The sequence below is a fragment of the Mobula birostris genome, chromosome 1 (genome assembly GCF_030028105.1).
Source record: "Mobula birostris isolate sMobBir1 chromosome 1, sMobBir1.hap1, whole genome shotgun sequence".
Taxonomy (NCBI): Eukaryota; Metazoa; Chordata; class Chondrichthyes; order Myliobatiformes; family Myliobatidae; genus Mobula; species Mobula birostris.
This window is the reverse complement of record NC_092370.1, coordinates 143,159,861-143,179,018: the sequence shown is the minus strand read 5'-3', so window position 1 is coordinate 143,179,018 and position 19,158 is coordinate 143,159,861. Positions and strand designations below refer to the sequence as shown.

Below are 19,158 nucleotides of genomic sequence, written 5' to 3'. Positions count from 1 at the left end.
TCCGCAGTCCACCGAGGAAGTGAGCATTTATTCAAGAAAGAACCTTTTAGTGTGTTCATTATAAATAACCTATATGGTCTTGCAACTGTTAAGCGTATTAATGTGTGTTCTTTACAATTTTAGGTATGAAGCAATACTTCGTGAAAAGAAAGAGCCTTTTACTAAACTTCCATACTCTGTGGATCAGTTCCGGTTAGAAGCTGCTGCAAAGTATCTGAGGGAAAACAAACTCACTGAAATGATGGAGCCTTTGTCTCTGCTGGACCTTGAAGACCAGCTAGTTTTCTTAAAGTCAAATAAGTGTTGGCCTCAAGCAGCTGAGCTGCTGAAAAGCCGCGGTCGAGCAGAGGAAGCTGCCATGTTAATGCGGGAGCATGGGAGGCTCCAGGAAGCAGCAGAGCTTTCAAATAAGAAGGAATTTCAAGCCGAATGTCTTATTGCTACAGCCCGATTGAGCCTTCTGAAACAAAGGAATAAAGAAAGAAGTACAGTAGAAAAATCAGCTGTCCAAGAAATGCTGGATGAAGCAACTACCCTCTTGAAATCTGTAAAAAGGCATTCCTCTAACATAGCAGAAGCTGTGCTACTGGAAGGGCTTCTGAGAGAGGAGACTACTCTGATTGAAAAGGCTCTTACATTGTTTGTTCGTGAAAATAATGGTGCTGGAGCTATGGAAAGCCTATTTTATTTAATGCAGAAAGACACTATGGTTTCGTCGTATTTTGAACAATCATTAACTTGTCTGGAGTTGTTGTTGAAGTTAATGAAAGCCCTTGAAAATCCACAGAATAATGCTCAGAAAGAGATGGTGAAAGCTTGCTATGCATTTTTTGGAATTTTACCAGAGAATGTTAAATATTGCAGAATCCCAGTGTATGAGGGAGTGTGGTTCTTTGAACTAGTTTTTGACCCTGATCTTAATGAGAAGCAAGGCAGTTTTTACCAATGTGAAATGAAAGAAATTAAAACCTTGTTAAAGAAGCATTCCTTGCTTCGCCTTTGTGACTTTGCTGGAAAACTCAAGTCGGCAGGACAAAATATTCCAGATGTTTGTTCTAAGTTTATTTGTGGCTTGCCCTGTGGGTTGGAGTCCTGTCCAGATTTACATAAGATTATGAAAAGGCATGAAGCAAAACGTTCTCTTGAAGCTAAAGTGTATCTGACAGTTCTGAATGGGATTTTGCTCGAAGCTAAACTTCTCTGGCCTGAAGAGAATTTTGCAGAGGTTAGGAAAATTGAAGAGATCCTCACTGGAAATCCTTATGCTTTATGCACCTTAATGATGAATGCACTTTACCCAAAACATTTCTTTCGCAGCATTATATCTGCCAACCCTGCTGCTTGCTATGAGGTCCTGGGATTAGTTAAAAGAAATGGTTACCAAAGTTTCAGGTCTGTACTGAAGGCGTACTTGGATCACTGCTTTAAATGTTCCTCAGTTCAGGAGCGAAGAGAATCAACAGATTTTTGGTTTCATGTGCAACAAGTGTATCTTCTAACTTCTGACTATGCCAAGATTGAAGAGCTTCTCTCTAAAGAAGAGCAAGCGTATGACTCTGAACGAAGGCATTGTGATTGCTTCACAGATGATCAGAACAAAAGGATGAAAAAGAGATCTCCAAAAGGCAGGCTTGGGATGTTGCCCACCAACACGCTACATTTGTGTATTTTCAGACTGCTGTTTATGTCTATGAAAAATTTCTATGAAAGCTCAGACCCAGAGCAGTGTATTCATAATTTTTTCCGGTTCATGAATGTGCTCGTTAGAAGATGTAGGGATCCTCTCATCCCCAGTATTGCCAACACTGTCACGGTTCTTGAATTCCAATTCATTTTATGTTCTTGTGTCCTTATGCATCTTACAAAGAATCTTGTTGTCTGTCTTCCACGAAGCTTTATTGCTCTTCTCCATTATTGGAACTTCATGTTCAAAGGACAGTTCAGACATACAAAACCAAAAAACATTTTTAGCATTATAAATGACTATAAACCAAAGGAAGTGCCCAAAGTGGTTTACAGAATGAGGCAACATTTGTCCTACCTGGCCTCTGTCTTGTGTGGTGAACAGGACAAAGACTTCAATGTTCTTCTGGATGCTTTCAGTGATCCAGACTATACTTCCTCAGGAGAGGCAGAGAGGACAGTGGTCCTTTGCCTGGTAATGTTGATCAATGCAAGACAAGTTCTAGAACCTTGGGCAACAGAAATGATCAGATGCAACTTCAGGAACGTGGGAAAGAAGCTGATAAAACTCTCCCAGTACCATGAGACAAAGATTCCAGCAAGATTAAGAGATCTTGTTGAAAAAGTTAATGGAGCACAAAGTGTTAAAGATGTAGTCAGCAGTCTTCAAGAGTTACTGAATAAAAGAGATGATGAGAATTTACATGACTGCATTTGGAAATGGGACCACTATTCTGGCCCTGGATTTGTGCGAGGTATTTATTTTCGAAACCTTCACATTGAAAATTTTACTGATGAATATCAATCAAAAAATAATGAAACGGTAGCCATCCCAGATAAAGATATTGCTGCTGATGCTGCTCAGTATCTTGAAGAAAAAGATGATTGTCTACAGGACGTGGCTTCTCAATTACGGAAAGCAATTGTGAGAAGTAAATGGCAAAGTTTACTACATGTAATTAGTGTGTGCAGGTACTTGCTAACGTTGATGACAGTTTCGGATGTAACCCAGCAAATGGAAGAGGTTCCCAGCCACTTCAGAGAAGCACACATAGATGAGACACAGTGTGATATTTGTGGAGTAAAGTTTACAAGAAATGCTAAAGGTTTTGCTGATAGCCAGGAGCAGGAATTTGAAGAGACCTTTGATCAGACCTCAGAAAACTGGGAAGAAAATGAAAATGAAGAACATGGTGAAGATTTTGAAAACCATATCAGGCATGAAGAACACAAGAGGAAAGAAGCTGTCTATAAAGCTTACTTGGATTACTTCAGAAGATCTGTGGAGCCTATCATGGGCAAAGGCAGAACTTTGCTCCATTGCCTTGAGGAAGTGGCGACACAACATTTGACATCAAAAGAATTAACGAAAGTGATGTATGGAAAACTGAAGAGCAGTATGGCTGCAGTTGTAGATTTAATAGACAATATCTACAACCAAAAGATCTGGATAAAAGGTAATGTTCATTGCTTTAAAATTGGCGTTTATTTCTCCATTGTTCTCCATTTGCGAGCGGAGCAAGAAATAGGAATAGAGTATAGTTGAACATGTGGCAAAAGAGCTGGTGTCAGAGGGAGGATTTCATATACCTGGATCATTGAGCTCTCTTCCAAGACATGCGGGACCTGTAAAAGAAGGAAGAGTTCTACCTAAAAGAGATGGCCACCAAGTCCTCCGCACTAAGATTTGTTTGTGCTGCTAGGGAGGATTTAAAGTAGTGTGGTGGAAGCTGGGAATGTTAACAGAAGGGTTAAGGAAAAAGTAGGAGTTAATGCAAGTAAGGCACGACAATGACATTATTTTAAGGCAAAAGGTCTTAAAATTAGAGAGCATGGAAGCTGGCATTTTGACCTAACTCATCCCGTTCCCGTTTGCCTGCATTTGGCCCATGTTCCTCCAAACTTTCTATCCATATATCCATCCAAATGTCGTTATTTGTCTATTTACTTATGTAGAGATACATTGCAGAATAGACCCTTCCAGCCCTTCAATCTGCACTGCCCTGCAGCCCACCGATTTAACCCTAGACTAGTCACGGAACAGTTTACAATGACCAATTAACCTACTAACTGTTGCGTCTTTGGACTGTGGAAGGAAACTGGAGCACCCAGAGGAAACCCACGCGCACACAGGAAGGAACGTGCAAACTTACTTACAGAATTGAACTCCAAGCTTTGACGTCCTGAGCCCTAATAGCATCGCACTAACCGTTACACTGCCGTGCCTTTTAAACATTATATTTATTAATGCCTTCAACACTCCTCTGTCAGCTCGTTCCATGCTCTGTGTGAAAACATTGCCCCTTGGATCTTTTCCCCTCACCTAAATTTATGCCCTCTTAGTTTAGACTTCACTACTTTGGGAAAAAGACTTTGGCTATTCTCCTTATCTGTGTCTGCATGATTTTATAAGACCCATAAGACGTTGGAGCAGAATTCAACATGAAGGAACATTGATTAATTAGTGGAGGGATATTTGTTGGATGAAATCAGTGAGGTTTCCTTGTTACTCCATGAATGCAGTGACATATAATAGAGTCTGGAGTTCAGAAAGTTCATCCCAGCCCTTCCTCCCGTGGGTCTATCCTGCTCATGAGGGAGAACGTGCTCAGGAAAGATGAAGGAGTCTAGAACATTGACTAAGAAAAATAATTTCTGAAGAATGTGATTGGAAATTTTTAGAAGAGTGACTTGAGTATGGCACAGGGAAATGCCAATGATATTAGTTTGGATTTTGAGAAGGGATTTCAAAAAGATTCTCGTAAATGATAACTAATTTTGAAGTTTCTGGTATTGAAAACTCATCCCGTTTTCAAAGGTTCAAAGGCTCATTTATTATCAAAGTATACAGCTCTGAAATTCTTCTCCAGATAGCCGGAAAACCAAGAAAGAAAAGTACATTAGCAAGATCATCAACCCCCGAATCCCTCCTCCCCACACAAAAAGAGAACAAAAAGGAACAGGCACATTGACCCCCAAATCCCACCCCCCACACACAAGAAAAACAATGAGAAAGATCTTGCGAAAGGCACGGAATATAAAAAAAATAAAAGACTGAAAAAAGTCTAAAGTCCCAAGTATATTTTCTTTCAGAATATAACGATGAAGGAGCAAGAATGTCCTTGAAATTTCTGAAATAATACTTGAACAGAATGGAGCTTAACATTATCCAGCCTTTTGACTTTCTTCTAAATTAAATTTCTAATTATCATAAGTAACACAGTTTTCTTTTTAAACAGAAACTAACTAATCTTGGATCTGTGGGATAGATAATAGTCAGTGATGCCTTTAATGTAACACAATACAGGAATTCATAACCATAACTCGTGCATTAACTTCATTGACTTAAATAAGAATCTAGTTTATGATCTAACTAAAAAAAATGGATGTAATATTAAACTCTGAGCAACAATGAAGAACATGTTTATGCAGCAAATTTCAAATGTAGTCAACTAGCATTCTAAAAATCAATAATTTGACACATACACCCGACATTCTGAGTGAGAGTCAATCAGTGTATTGCTATTGATTCCATAAGAGCAGTATTAGGCCATATGACTCACTGAGTCTGCAACACCATTTAGTCATGGGAGATTTATTTTCCCTGAATCCCATTCTCCTGCCTTCTTCCTGTAACCTTTGACACCTCCATAGCCATCTGTGGCAATGAATTCCATTGATTCTGTAGTTAGGGGATCAGATTCTGTGGATGCAGGAAAGAAACGTGGATGGTAGTTTGCCTGTCAGGTGCCAGGGTCCGGGATGTTTCTGATCATATCCACGATATCTTGAAGTGGTAAGGAGAACAGCCAGAGGTCGTGGTACATATTGGTACCAACAACATAGGTAGGAAAAGGGAGGAAGTCCTGAAAAAAGACTACAGTGAGTTAGGAAGGAAGTTGAGAAGCAGGACCATAAAGGTAGTAATCTTGGGATTGCTGCCTGTGCCATGTGACAGTGAGTATAGGAATTGAATGAGGTGGAGGATAAATGTGTGGCTGAGGGATTGGAGCAGGGGGCAGGGATTCAGATTTCTGGATCATTGGGATCTCTTCTGGGGCAGGTGTCACCTGTATAAAAAAAAAAAGGACAAATTGCATTTGAATCTGAGGAGGACCAATATCCTGTTGAGGAAGTTTGCAAAGGTTATTGGGGAGAGTTTAAACTAGAATTGCTGGGGGGTGGGAACTGAACTGAAGTGACGGAGGAAAGGCAGGTTGGCTCACAAATAGAGAGCTTGGTGACAGTGCGAAAGGGAGGATAGGCAGGTGATAGAGAAGGGACGCACTCAGACCGATGGTTTGAGGTGTGTCTATTTTAATGCGAGGAGTGTTATGAATAAAGGAGATGAGCTTAGAGCGTGGATCAGAACTTGGAGTTATGATGTTGTGGCCATTACGGAGACTTGGATGACTCAGGGACAGGAATGGCTACTTCAAGTGCCAGGCTTTAGATGTTTCAGAACGGACAGGGAGGGAGGGAGGCAAAAGAGGTGGGGGCATGGCACTGTTGATCAGAGATAGGGTCACGGCTGCAGAAAAGGAGGAAGTCATGGAGGGGTTGTCTACAGAGTCTCTGTGGGTGAAAGTTAGGGATAGGAAGGGGTCAATAACTCAACTGGGTGTTTTTTATAGATCACCCAATAGTAACAGGGACATCGAGGAGAAGATAAGGAGACAGATTCTGGAAAGGAGTAATAATAACAAGGTTGTTATGGTGGGAGATTTTAATTTCCCAAATATCGATTGGCATCTCCTCAGAGTGAGGGGTTTAGATGGGGTGGAGTTTGTTAGGTGTGTTCAAGAAGGTTTCTTGGCATGATATGTAGATAAGCCTACAAGAGGAGAGGCTGTACTTGATCTGGTATTGGGAAATGAACCTGGTCAGGTGTCAGGTCTCTCAGTGACAGAGTATTTTGGAGATCGTGATCACAATTCTATCTCCTTTACCACAGCATTGGAGAGGGATAGGAACAGACAAGTTAGGGAAACGTTTAATTGGAGTAGGGGGAAATATGAGGCTATCAGGCAGGAACTTGGAAGCATAAATTGGAAACAGATGTTCTCAGGGCAACGTACGGAAGAAATGTGGCAAATGTTCAGGTGATATATGTGTGGGGTTCTGCGTAGACGTGTTCCAGTGAGACAGGGAAAGGATGGTAGGGTACAGGAACCGTGGTGTACAAAGGCATTTGTAAATGTAGTCAAGAAGAAAGGAAGAGCTAATGGAAGGTTCAAAAAACTAGGTAATGATAGAGATCTAGAAGATTATAAGGCTGGCAGGAAGGAGCTTAAGAATGAAATTAGGAGGGCCAGAAGGGGCCATGAGAAGGCATTGGTGGACAGGATTAAGGAAAACCCCAAGGCATTCTACAAGTATGTGAAGAGCAAGAGGATAAGACGTGAAAGAATAGGACCATTCAAGTGTGACAGTGGAAAAGTGTGTATGTAACTGCAGGAGATTGTAGAGTTACTTAATGAATACTTTGCTTCAGTATTCACTACGGAAAAGGATCTTGCAGCGGACTGAAAAGCTTGAGCATGTAGATACTAAGAAAGAGGATGTGCTGGAGCTTTTGGGAAGCATCAAGTTGGATAAGTCACCAGGACTGGAGGGGATGTACCCCAGGCTACTGTGGGAAGCGAGGGAGGAGAGTGCTGAGCCTCTGGCGATGATCTTTGCATCATCAATGAGGATGGCAGAGGTTCCAGAGGATTGGAGGGTTGTGGATGTTGTTCCCTTATTCAAGAAGGGGAGTAGGGATAGCCCAGGAGATTATAGACCAGTGAGTCTTACTTCAGTGGTTGGTAAGTTGATGGAGAAGATCCTGAGAGCAGGATTTATGAACATTTGGAGAGGCATAATATAATTAAGAATAGTCAGCATAGCTTTGTCAAAGGCAGGTCATGCCTTACGAGCCTGATTGAATTTTTTGAGGATGTGACTATACACATTGATGAAGGTAGAGCCATATATGTAGTGCATATGATTTCAGCAAGGCATTTGATAAGGTACCCCATGCAAGGCTTATTGAGAAAGTAAGGAGGCATGGGATCCAAGGGGACATTGCTTTGTGGCTTCAGAACTGGCTTGCCCACAGAAGGCAAAAAGTGGTTGTAGACGGGTCATATTGTGCATAGAGGTCGGTCACCCGTGGTGTGCCTCAGGGATCTGTTCTGGGACCCTACTCTTTGTGATTTTTATAAATGACCTGGACGAGGAAGTGGAGAGATGGGTTAGTAAATTTGCTGATGTTGCAAAGGTTGGGTGTTGTGGATAGAGTGGAGGGCTGTCAGAGGTTACAGTGGGACATTGATAAGATGCAAAACTGGGCTGAGAAGTGGCAGATGGAGTTCAACCCAGATAAGTGTGAGGTGGTTCATTTTGGTAGGTGGAATATGATGGCAGAATATAGCATTAATGACAAGATACTTGGCAGTGTGGAGGATCAGAGGGATCTTGGAGTCCGAGTCCATCGGACACTCAAATTTGCTTCTGTGGTTAAGAAGGCATATGGTGCATTGGCCTCCTTCAATCGTGGGATTGAGTTTAAGAGCCAGGAGGTAATGTTGCAGCTGTATAGAACCCTGGTCAGACCCCACTTGGAGTACTGTGCTCAGTTCTGGTTGCCTCACTACAGGAAGGACGTGGAAACTATAGAAAGGGTGCAGAGGAGATTTACCATGATGTTGCCTGGATTGGGGAGCATGCCTTATGAGAATAGGTTGAGTGAACTCGGCCTTTTTTCCTTAGAGCAACGGAGGATGAGAGGTGACCTGATAGAGGTGTACAAGATAATGAGAGGCATTGATCGTGTGGATAGTCAGAGGCTTTTTCCCAGGGCTGAAATGGCTAGCATGAGAGGGCACAGTTTGAAGGTGCTTGAGACGTCAGAGGTAAGTTTTTTACGCAGAGTGATGAGTGCATGGAATGGGCTGCCGGCATCGGTGGTGGAGGCAGAAACAATCGGGTCTTTTAAGAGACTCTTGGATAGGTACATGGAGCTTAGAAAAATGGAGGGCTATGGAAAAGCCTAGGTAGTTCTAAGGTGGAGACATGTTCGGCACAGCTTTGTGGGTCAAAGGGCCTGTATTGTGCTGTAGGTTTTCTTTGTTTCTATGATTTGTCAGTTTCTGGCTAAAAAATTTCTTCCTCATCTATGTTCTAAAGAGGCATCCTTCTATTTTGAGGTTGTGCCATCTAGTCCAAGACTCTCCAGCTAGTAGAAACATCCTGTCCACTTCCACTTTATCTTGTCCTTTCAATATTCTGTATTTTCAATGAGATCCCCATTCATTCTTCTAAACTCCAGCGAGTACAGGCCCAGAGCCATCAAACATTCCTCACATGTTAACCCTTTCATTCTCAAGATCATTCTCATAAACCACCTCTGAACCCTCTCCAATGCCAACACATCCTTTCTTAAGTATGGGGCCCAAAGCTGCTCACAATACTCCAAATGTGGGCTGACCAATGCTTTATAAAGTCTCAGCACTTGTCTTTCTCACTACTGACCTAGTCTGCAAGATGATGTTGAGGGAATCCTGCACTGGGAATCCCAAGTCCCTTTTCACCTCCGATTTCTGAATTCACATCTTTTTTAGCAAAGAATCTGTGTCTTTATTCCTTCTACCAATGTACGTTACCTGACCTAACGACGGGTCTCGGCCTGAAACATCGACTGTACCTCTTCCTAGAGATGCTGCCTGGCCTGCTGCGTTCACCAGCAACTTTGATGTGTGTTGCTTGAATTTCCAGCATCTGCAGTATTCCTGTTGTTTGCGTTTTCTTTTGTAGACTTCCTGTTTCCTCTAACCTACCTGCCCCTCCACCTATCTTCCACAAACTTTCCCAAACAGCCATCAGTTCCATAATCCAGATTATTAACATGCAACAGGAAAAATAGTGGACTCAACACTGATCCCTGTAGGACGTCATCAAGCAACCAATTAGAAAAGGCCCCTTTTATTCCCACTCTTTGTCTTCTGGCAGTCAATCAGTCTTCTGTCCATACTTTCCATTCATCAGCCTCCTATGCTCCAGGGACAAAACCCCCAGCCTATCCATTGTCCCTTGATAAATCAAGCCCTCCATTCCTAGTGATATCTTTGCAAAACTTTGGCTGTCTAGCTGTAGGGAGAATATCATTAAGTTAGAAAAGGTGCAGCAAAGCTAACAAATATCATTGTTAGAGCCCCAGCAATTTCTTTCCTGTCTTCCCACAGTGTCCTAAGAGGCATCTGTTTAGGCCGTGGGGATTCAATCACTTTCAAAACCACTCTTTTGCAATGTGGAATGTTTCAAGACATCACTGTTCCCTTCCTTGATTTCCCAGGCTATCATGACCTTAACATTTTTCAATTTTTATCAGTCACTCGCCCCACACACCTACATAAAAGGGACAATATAGTGCGACCAATTAACCACAAGCTTGCATGACTTTGGGATATGGAAAGAAGTCAGAGCATTCAGGGAAATCCCACACGAGAAAAACATGCAAACTCCAAAATGCAACACAAAAGGCAAAGAGGCATGGGTATATGATCATTGTTGAGAGATTTAAACAGGGCATCATGAGTAGTTTCTTCATGCATGAACTGACAAAGGTAGTGGTTGACAGAGTACATTAGCTGCATTTTAAAACCATCTAGATAAGAACATAGATGTTTTGAGGAGTATGCTGGGCAACACAGTCAGCATGAATGAGTTGGGTCTGTTTCCATGCTATGAAATTCCTTGACCCGAGATCAGTATTTTACTAAATAAAGACAAAAGCCTGGAAATACATTGCAAGTTGAAGCTCAGTGTTCCACCAGCCACTTTTATCCTTGAAAAACTCCTTTGGAACCCACTGGCAACTGAGGGCCTGGGTCCAACAGAACTGAACTGATTATACACCAAAGTAAGGGCATTTCTTTGCATATTGTTGCTGGGATAGAATGTATTAAAAAAAAGGAACTGGGCTGGGGGTTGAGAAGGTGGTCATAGGATTCAGAGGCCAGTGTTCAGAGTGTGGTTTGCAGAAATAGGGTTCTGAAAGCAATTGTTAGTTCATAGTAGTTGAGGTCTGCAATGATGGGACTTGGCAAATTTGAGATTGCTGCAAGTCAGGAAATTGTGGTGGCATGGGCCACATTATTACAGGGCAGGCAAATAAATCAGTCATGGGCAGCCCAACCTAGTAAGGTTCCCAGTGATGGACAACAAACTGCTCAGGAAGGTGCAAATCAAGCTGTGACAAGAGAGTACACCGGTGTTACAAACTACTGGGACTGACACTACAGAAAGATGGCTTCCTGCACCTAGCATAGGTGATGTGAAGATATGCATCTGATGAGGAATATGGCCATCTGCTTTTATATAAGACAAGACACGATAACTTTTTAAATATTAAAATAATTGAGGGAAATATATTTAATGCAGGAATGTACTACCAAGGGAAAAGATCAGTTATGATCTTTGTTGTGCCAAGTTGCATATCAGGAATGGCAGGATTCAATCCAAAAATCATGATGATAAATTTCCACTGAGGGATGAGAGAGATAATGACATTGAATTTCACGACCAGGTTTCCTGACTGAGATGACATTAATGAACCTAACTCTCTATGATCTGTTACAGGAAACCTTTCATTGATATCAGTTCTGGTGTTTGTAAACATTAGTTACAATCAGAACTTACAAACCTTAAATGATTGTTAGCATGCTCTACGATTTTATTTGTAGTCTTTGTCAGTGATATATTATAGATGGTTATACAGATACCAACAAATATGTTTGTCTTTATATGATTCATAGGTGAAGAAATGTTGTCGCTGACAATTGAAAGCCTCCAGAAAATTGTAGATAGGACTGACCTATGGCAGAAGCAATCTTGCAACCTGAACGATGATGGTATGTACCACCTATAGTAAATCAATATGTAATTCAGTATCTATCAGATGTATTGCTATACAATGTCCATTGTTAAAGGTTATTTCCATTAAAATGATAATCCTAGCCAATATTTTTATTAGCACTTAAATCTTAAACGTAACTTCAAATTCAATTTGATTGTTGAACCGTTGGAAGTTCTGTACAGTACCTACTATACACGATGGAGAGAACCACACCAGATTGAAAACTTAAACACAAGAAAGTCTGCAGATGCTGGAAATCCAAAGCAAGACACACAAAATGCTGGAGGAACTCAACAGGTCAGAAAGCATCTGTGGAAATGCATAGATAATCAACATTTCGGGCCAAGACCCTTCTTCAGGACAGGGGCAAGATTTTGGCCTGAAACTTTGCCTATCTGTTCATTTCTATAGATGCTGCCTGACCTGCTGAGTTCCCCCAGCATCTTGTGTGAGATTGAAAACCTAATCTAGGGAATTGAATTGTTTAAGAAAAATTTTTAAATCAACTGCTCCTTCCAGTCTGCAATTTTCATGTTTTTCTCTCATCAGACTGTGCAATATTTTATACATCTCTGATTTATTGGAAGAATCAAAATTAAGCAGGGATCAAATTCAATAGATAAGCTGCTTTCTTTACTGGTAATCTATTTTCTTGTTGGATGATTCAAATTAGCTTGACGCTCCTGTATTTGTTACATTAATTACTATTGCACCAAAAGAAATTCTTTAAAGATTTTGATCAAATTTCCTCTTCTGCAGGATTTAAAATGAAAACAGTTGGAAATACTGAGCAGGTTAGGCAGCATCATAGGAAAGCGAAACAACATTTTACAATTGTTTGTAGATCTGAGAGCCTTTGAACTACTTTCACATGAAACAGCCTGATCTGCACAGTGCTGGCATTTCTATTGGTTTTGTTTGTGCAGTTAGATTATTGTAAACAGTTGGCATTTCTCCATATGTAATCCAGTTGATAACTCTGGTAAATCCACTATAAAAATCTGCAGGGCTTGAAGCTAACCAGAGTACAGCTGATTTTCAAGGCATCGAAGATGGTCATGAAAATTTTGATGAACTGTGCTCCAAGAAGAAAAAGAAGTCCTCAAAAAAGAAAAGGAGGCGGTAATTTGGAGCTATATTTGTACAATGATTGAAGGTTTGGGGTATCAATCATTTTCCATGTAAATATATAATTCTGCATTTATTGAAAATATATTCTTGTATATTGGTTAGAACTCTTCTTAACAATTTAGCAAAGGCCAGATTTTCTCACCTGTTTACCAATACCTTTACAGCATTTTTCATAGTAACTTTTTCATCATTTTTAATTGTGTTCTTGGAATTCTGATGTGATGTACAGTTAATATATCCTTATGAAAACATTTTGTATCAATGTGTCAGAGTATCATTGTTTAGATAGGCGTAAACTTCTCTAATTATTAGTGGACCACAAGACTTGTATCAGGTGCAAGAATTAATGCATTCTGATATATACCAGAAATAAAATGTAAGCCTGAATTACTTTTATTGAGTATTACCTCTAAATCCTAGGGCCTCCTAATGGCAAAATAGAGTTAATATGTTCTCAACTGTTTTAAAGGTTTTAATTTCTTGATACCAATGTTATAATTGCTGTATTCAAAATTTTATATTGACTGGTTTGATGAAAGCATTGTAAATTTATCATTTAAGTATGATTAAGTGTTTCAAATGTTTTTGAGTACAATTGGAAATTATATTTTTAGGTAGACAGTTTGGACCAAGATCAACGGAGGGCTGATTCCCTTATAAAATATAGAGGAAGTATTGTATGCTATAAATAAAATAATGATTTGAATATAAGAATTGTTTGGCTGGTAGGTAAAGTTAGGGTCCAGTTGAGTCAGTCAGTTCAAGTACCACAACTTGGAGATTTTTCTAAGATTTCAAATTGCAATGATATAGTTTAAATTACGCAATTAGCCAATAAGCAAACCTGATCACTGGCATGGAGCTTTACTTTTTTCTTTTGAAAGATTGATTCCTTTCAATAAATGCCAGTAAGTAACATGATTTCTGGTCTCCAATCATTTAAGACATTTTTACTCATAAAACCATAAGAGCAGAAATAGACCATTTGGCCCATTTAGAACCTTTACTATTGAAATGAGAACTTTTCAAGACATAAATGATTCCTTTTGCATTATTTGGAATGTGATTACAAATTTGTTGATTACTTGTAGAAGAAAATTTTTAAAAAAACACGGAAGTACAAGCTGACTTTCAAATGCTGAACAACCTTTGAAATAGTTTTTGTTTTTGTTCTTGAAACTATTTCCAGAAGCTCCAGTTTCAACCCACATTCTAAAGATGTATGGTTAGTAATTTAATTGGTCATACTGAGCAGTGTGAAGGGCCTGTTACTGTAATGTATCTCTAAATAAAAATAAAAGATTTCAAGGAAAACAATTAGCAAATAACAATATACTTTAACAATGATTTTTTTTCCCAGGAAATGGTGAGTAAAATTTTTCACCAGCTGACAAAATTTTTTCTAGAAGGCCATGTTAGTCTTTATTTTTGTTAAAATTTTTAACAATTGTTCGAAAGATTTTGATCTGTAAAATGTAAAAACTGAAGTAAAACATTTTTCACCATGTTTAATATTGTGTCTCTCTTTACATTAATGTTCAATATGGGACAGTATGGTTCTCACGGTAATGTAGGGACTAGCAGAACCTGGTGATCAGGTTCAGTTCCCACCACTGCCTGCAAGGAGTTTCATCCAGGTGCTCCAGTTCCCTCACACATTTCAAATTAAGTTGTGGGCATGCTTTGTTGGCACAGGAAACATGGTGACACATACAGGCTGCTCCCAGCAAATCCTCTGGCTGTGTTGGTCTTTGATGCAAAACAAACATTTCACTGTATGTTTTGATGTACATGTGACAAATCTTTAATTGAGAGAAAAATTATACGAGAGGTGCTATCTAGTGAGTGACTTAAGGGCAATTATCCAGTGAATTTCCTTGAATTAGATCTTATTTTTAACATGGCTTACATGCAGTTCTGTTTTCAATGTTACAGATGTGTTGGGTCCTCACTGTACTGTGCCACTACCACAGACAAATTTACACTCGAGAATATGCCTTGTTATAAAACCATTAGGCACATGAATATAAGCCATATATGAATAATTAGGCAATTTGGCCCATCGAGTCTGCTCTACCATTCCATCATGGCTGATTTATTATCCATTTCAAACCCATTCTTCTGCTTTCTCCCCATAACCTTTGACACCCTTACTAATCAAGAACCTATCAACAACCTCTCTGCTTTAAAGATACCAATGACTTGACCTTCACAGCCATCTGTGACAACGAATTCCACAGATGCACCGCACTCTGATGAAAAAAATTCCTCCCCACCTCTGTACTAAAGTGGCATCTTTCCATTCTGAGGCTGTGCCTTCTGGCCCTAGACACTCTAGGAGTCATTGAATCCTGCACAAGAACTCCAAAGTCCATTTGCCTCTCTGATTTCTGAAATTGCTTCCAGTTTAGAAAATAGTCTATGCCTTTATTCCTTCTACCAAAGTGCATGATAACACCCTTCCTTACATTAGATTTCATCTGTCATTTGTTTGCCCATTCCCCCAATCTGTCTAGGTACTTATGCAGAATTCCTGCTTCCTCAACACTACCTTCTCCTCCATTTAATTTTGTTTCATCCACAAACTTGGCTACAAAGGCATCAATTTCATCTTCCAAACCATTGTCATATAACGTGAAAAGAAGCAGTCTTAATACCGATCCCTGCGGAATACCACTTGTCACCAGCAGCCAAACAGAAAAGGCCCCCTTTACTCCCACACTTTGTCTCCTCTCATTCAGCCAATCTTCTATCATATTAGTATCTTTCCTGTAATACCATGGACTCTTATCTTATGTACCAACCGCATATATGGAATTTTGTCTAAGGTCTTTTAAAAATTCAAGTAAATGTTCACTGTTTTGCCTTTGTCTAACCTGCTGTTATTTCCTCAATGAATTCCAACAGATTTGCCAGGCAAGATTTCCCCTTAAAGAAACCATGCTGACTTTGGCCTATTTATTATGAGCCTCAAAGTACTCTGAAATCTCATCCTTAATAATGGACTCCAACATCTTTCCAACTACTGAAGTCATGCTAATTGGCCTAAATTTCCAGTCTTTTCCCTCCTACCCTTCTTAAAGAGGGAAGAGACATTTGAAAATTTTCAGTCCTTCAGAGTCTGGTGATTTTTGAAAGATCACCGCTAACATGATGGTCACAATCTCTTCAGTTACCTTTTCCAGAACCCTGGGCTGCTGTTCATCTGGAGCAGGTGACTGAGCTATCTTAAGACCTTTCAGCTTCTGAAACACCTTAGTAATAACAGCTACACTCACTTCTACCCAATAATATTCTCGAATTTCTGGCATACTGCTAGTGTCTTCCATAGTGAAGACTGACACAAAATACTTATTAGGCTTGTCTGTCATTATAACCTCTCCAGCGGTTATTTTTCAGCAGTCTAGTATCCATTCTCACCTCTTCGTTACTCTATATTTCTGGAAAAAAATTGGTATCTTCTTTCATAGTATTGGCTAGCTTACCTTCATATTTTAACTTTTCTCCCCTCACTGCTTTTTTAGTTGCCTTCTGTTGGTTTTTAAAAGCTTCCCACTATTTTTTGCTATATTATATGCCCTTTTTATTGCAGAAAGGACGTCAGAGGTGCATTACAAAAGTGTCTTCCCGTGCGCGGGCTTTCTCACCTTGCTGGTGAAGAAGAAGGCCCAGCGCCATTTTGCGAGCCGGTTTGCCTGTGTAGAAAGTGGGTCGCCACATTACTGTGCTGTCTTTGACCTCCCTTGTCTGCTACAGTTGTCTTCTCTTTAGAATATTACTTCTTTGGGATGTACGTATCTGTCTTTCACTGTAATACTGATACATCTCACTTTAGCTTCGCACTTTGAAACTGTAGGGTGAATTCTATCATATGATCACTGCCTCCTAAAGGTTCCTTTACTTTAATCAAATCTGGTTCATTACACAATACCCAATCCAGAACTGCTTTTTCCCAGCGGGCTCAACCACAAGCAGTTCTAAAAAAGCCATCTGGTAAGCATTTCACAAGTTCCTTCTCTTGGGATCCAGCACTAACCTGATTTTTCCAGTCTACCTGCATATTGAAATCCCTCATGACTGTCTTTTCATTGCCTTATCTACCTCCTATTGTAATCTGTAACCACTTGCTGTGCTGGTCACAGGCCAATATATAACTCCCATCATAGTCTGTTTACCTTTGCAGTTTCTTAACTTTACCCACAAAGATTCTAAATATCTGCTCCCTTGTCTCCTTTCTAAGGGTTTAATTTCACATATTACCAATGGAGCCACCCCACACCTGGGTCTACTTGCCTGACCTTTCGATACAATGTGTGTCCTTGGATGTTAAGCTTCCAACTTCACAGCTTCTTTCGGTCATGGTTCAGTGAATTCCACACCATTATACCTGCCAATTTCTAACTGTGCTACTCTGGATAAGTTTGTTTCATCTGAACAAGCGTCAGGTGTTTCACTTCAGAAGGTCAAACTCGTACAGTAAGTGGCAGGGCTCTTAGGAGCATTGATTTACAGAGGGATCTTCGGGTTTGATCTATAACACTCTAAAATGGATAAGTAGGTGGAAAAGTAAGCAAATGGCATACTTGTTTGAGGCACATTAGAGAGAACTCCATAAGTCATTAGCGAAGTTCATACATGGGATAGCACTAAATATGGAGTTGGGATGTTGCAGTTGTATACATCATTGGTGAGGCCGCACTTGTACACATTTGGTCACCTTACAGGAAAGATGTGGTTAAACTGGAAGTAATGCAGAAAAGATTTGTGAGGGTGTTGCCAGGACTGGGGGTGGGGGGGGGGGGGTGCCTGTCATAGGGAGAGTTTGGCCAGACTAAGTCTTTGTTCCCTTGGCACGTAGGAGAATGAGGGGTGAGCTTGTAGGTTTATAACATTATATGAGGCATAGATAAGGAGGATGGTAGCAGTCTCTTTCCCAGGGTGGGAGAGTCCAAAACTAGGACGGCACCCTTTTCTGGTGAGGAGGGTAAATTTTAAAAGGCACCTGAGGGTCAAGTTTTTCCACATGGGGTGGGGAGTATAAGCTGCTCAGAGAAGTGGCTGAGTCAGTTACTTTACAAGTACCTGGATAGGTAACGCAAGAGCAGAACTTAGAGGGATATAGGCTGCAGGAAATTGGGAATAAATGGGCGGGCACCATGGTTAGCAAGGACCCATTGGGCTGAAGGGCCTGTATCTACTGCTGAGTTACGCCATCATGGAATTGTAGATTTGACCATTGGTGTCTCCATGCATGCATTACAATTATCATAAATTGATTAGCAATCATCTGAGTAGTGACATGCACAGCCACTGAGGCTGCTGTGAACATACTGGACATCAGTCAGAGTGCAGTGCCTGATGACTGGTTTATTACAATGTTGTAGAATGTGCAGCAGCAATGGAAACTGGGCAGATTGGTAAAGGCTGCAGACTGGTTCATGCTGACCAAGATTGCCCCATCCAAGCTAGCTCCATTTGCCAGTATATGGTCCATAATCTTCTATACCTTTCCATGTACCTGTCCAACTGTCTCAAAAGTTGTTATTGTACCTGCCTCAACCATTCCCTCAGAGAATTCCACATAGACACCTCCCTTGTGTATATGAAAGCAAAATTATCCCTCAATTTTTCCCTATTAATTTTTCCTCTCTCACCTTAAGCTCATGCTTGTTAGGATTTGATTTCCCAACACCTGCGTGCATTCACCCTGTCTATTCCCCTCATGGTTTTATACACCTCTGTAAGATCATCTCTTCTGCTGTAAGGAAGGAATCAAATCCCATCATGTCTGAGCTGCTGCCTAGGTGTCTGCCAGTGAAGCAAACGCTAGTGTCTTCGTGGGTGGTCCTGCTTCTTATATAAGTGATTCTTTCTTTAGTTTGTGAGAGCACCATTTCACAAGACCTTACTTCCACTGTGTTGTTCCATCAGCAGATGTGGTACTTCTGTCATTGCTCATTTAGTACCCAAAAGAAAATCTGTCCAAAAGTCCAACAGTCACCAATGAGAAACATTTCTATCACACGCTGTTTTAAGAAATCCATTGCAGCAAAAGATGTTTTAAATTTTGTACTACTCACAAGATTTTTAGAAATGAGAACTGAAGTTCTCATTACACATTTCATTCATATATGAAAAACATGCATCTCCCATGGCTCTAGTTAAATGGTCCCAACATTGGCCCTTTCCATTGTACATTTTCAAGTGTTGAAGAATGTCTAGACCAATATTGGCACTTGTATGCTAAACATTTGTTTAGCCAATCTGGAAATTCTGTAATGTGATGGGGTTTAGCGTCTCAAGTGCAAGTTGCACAGCCAGATAAAAGAAAATAAAGCTGTTTGCAAAAAGTTACTACATGTTTGTATTATGTAAACTGACAGTTGTATGCTGCTTGCTCTGAAGCACTAAAATAGCTAATCTGGAAACTTTGTGATACATTTGGC

General features: G+C 40.3%; 1 protein-coding gene across 8 annotated transcripts in view; it reads left to right on the top strand.

Moving 5' to 3' along the window:
* LOC140200139 (TPR and ankyrin repeat-containing protein 1-like) overlaps positions 1–14,201 on the top strand; it is a 152,534-nt gene extending 138,333 nt beyond the window's left edge. For all 8 annotated transcript variants that reach the window (XM_072263029.1, XM_072263010.1, XM_072263039.1 and 5 more), the window contains 3 exons: positions 124–3,140; positions 11,481–11,576; positions 12,589–14,201. In XM_072263029.1, the coding sequence (XP_072119130.1) occupies positions 124–3,140; positions 11,481–11,576; positions 12,589–12,707 (3,232 nt within the window). In that variant the 3' untranslated portion in view covers positions 12,708–14,201. The remainder of the gene's footprint in view (positions 1–123; positions 3,141–11,480; positions 11,577–12,588) is intronic.
* The last annotated feature ends 4,957 nt before the right edge of the window (positions 14,202–19,158 follow it).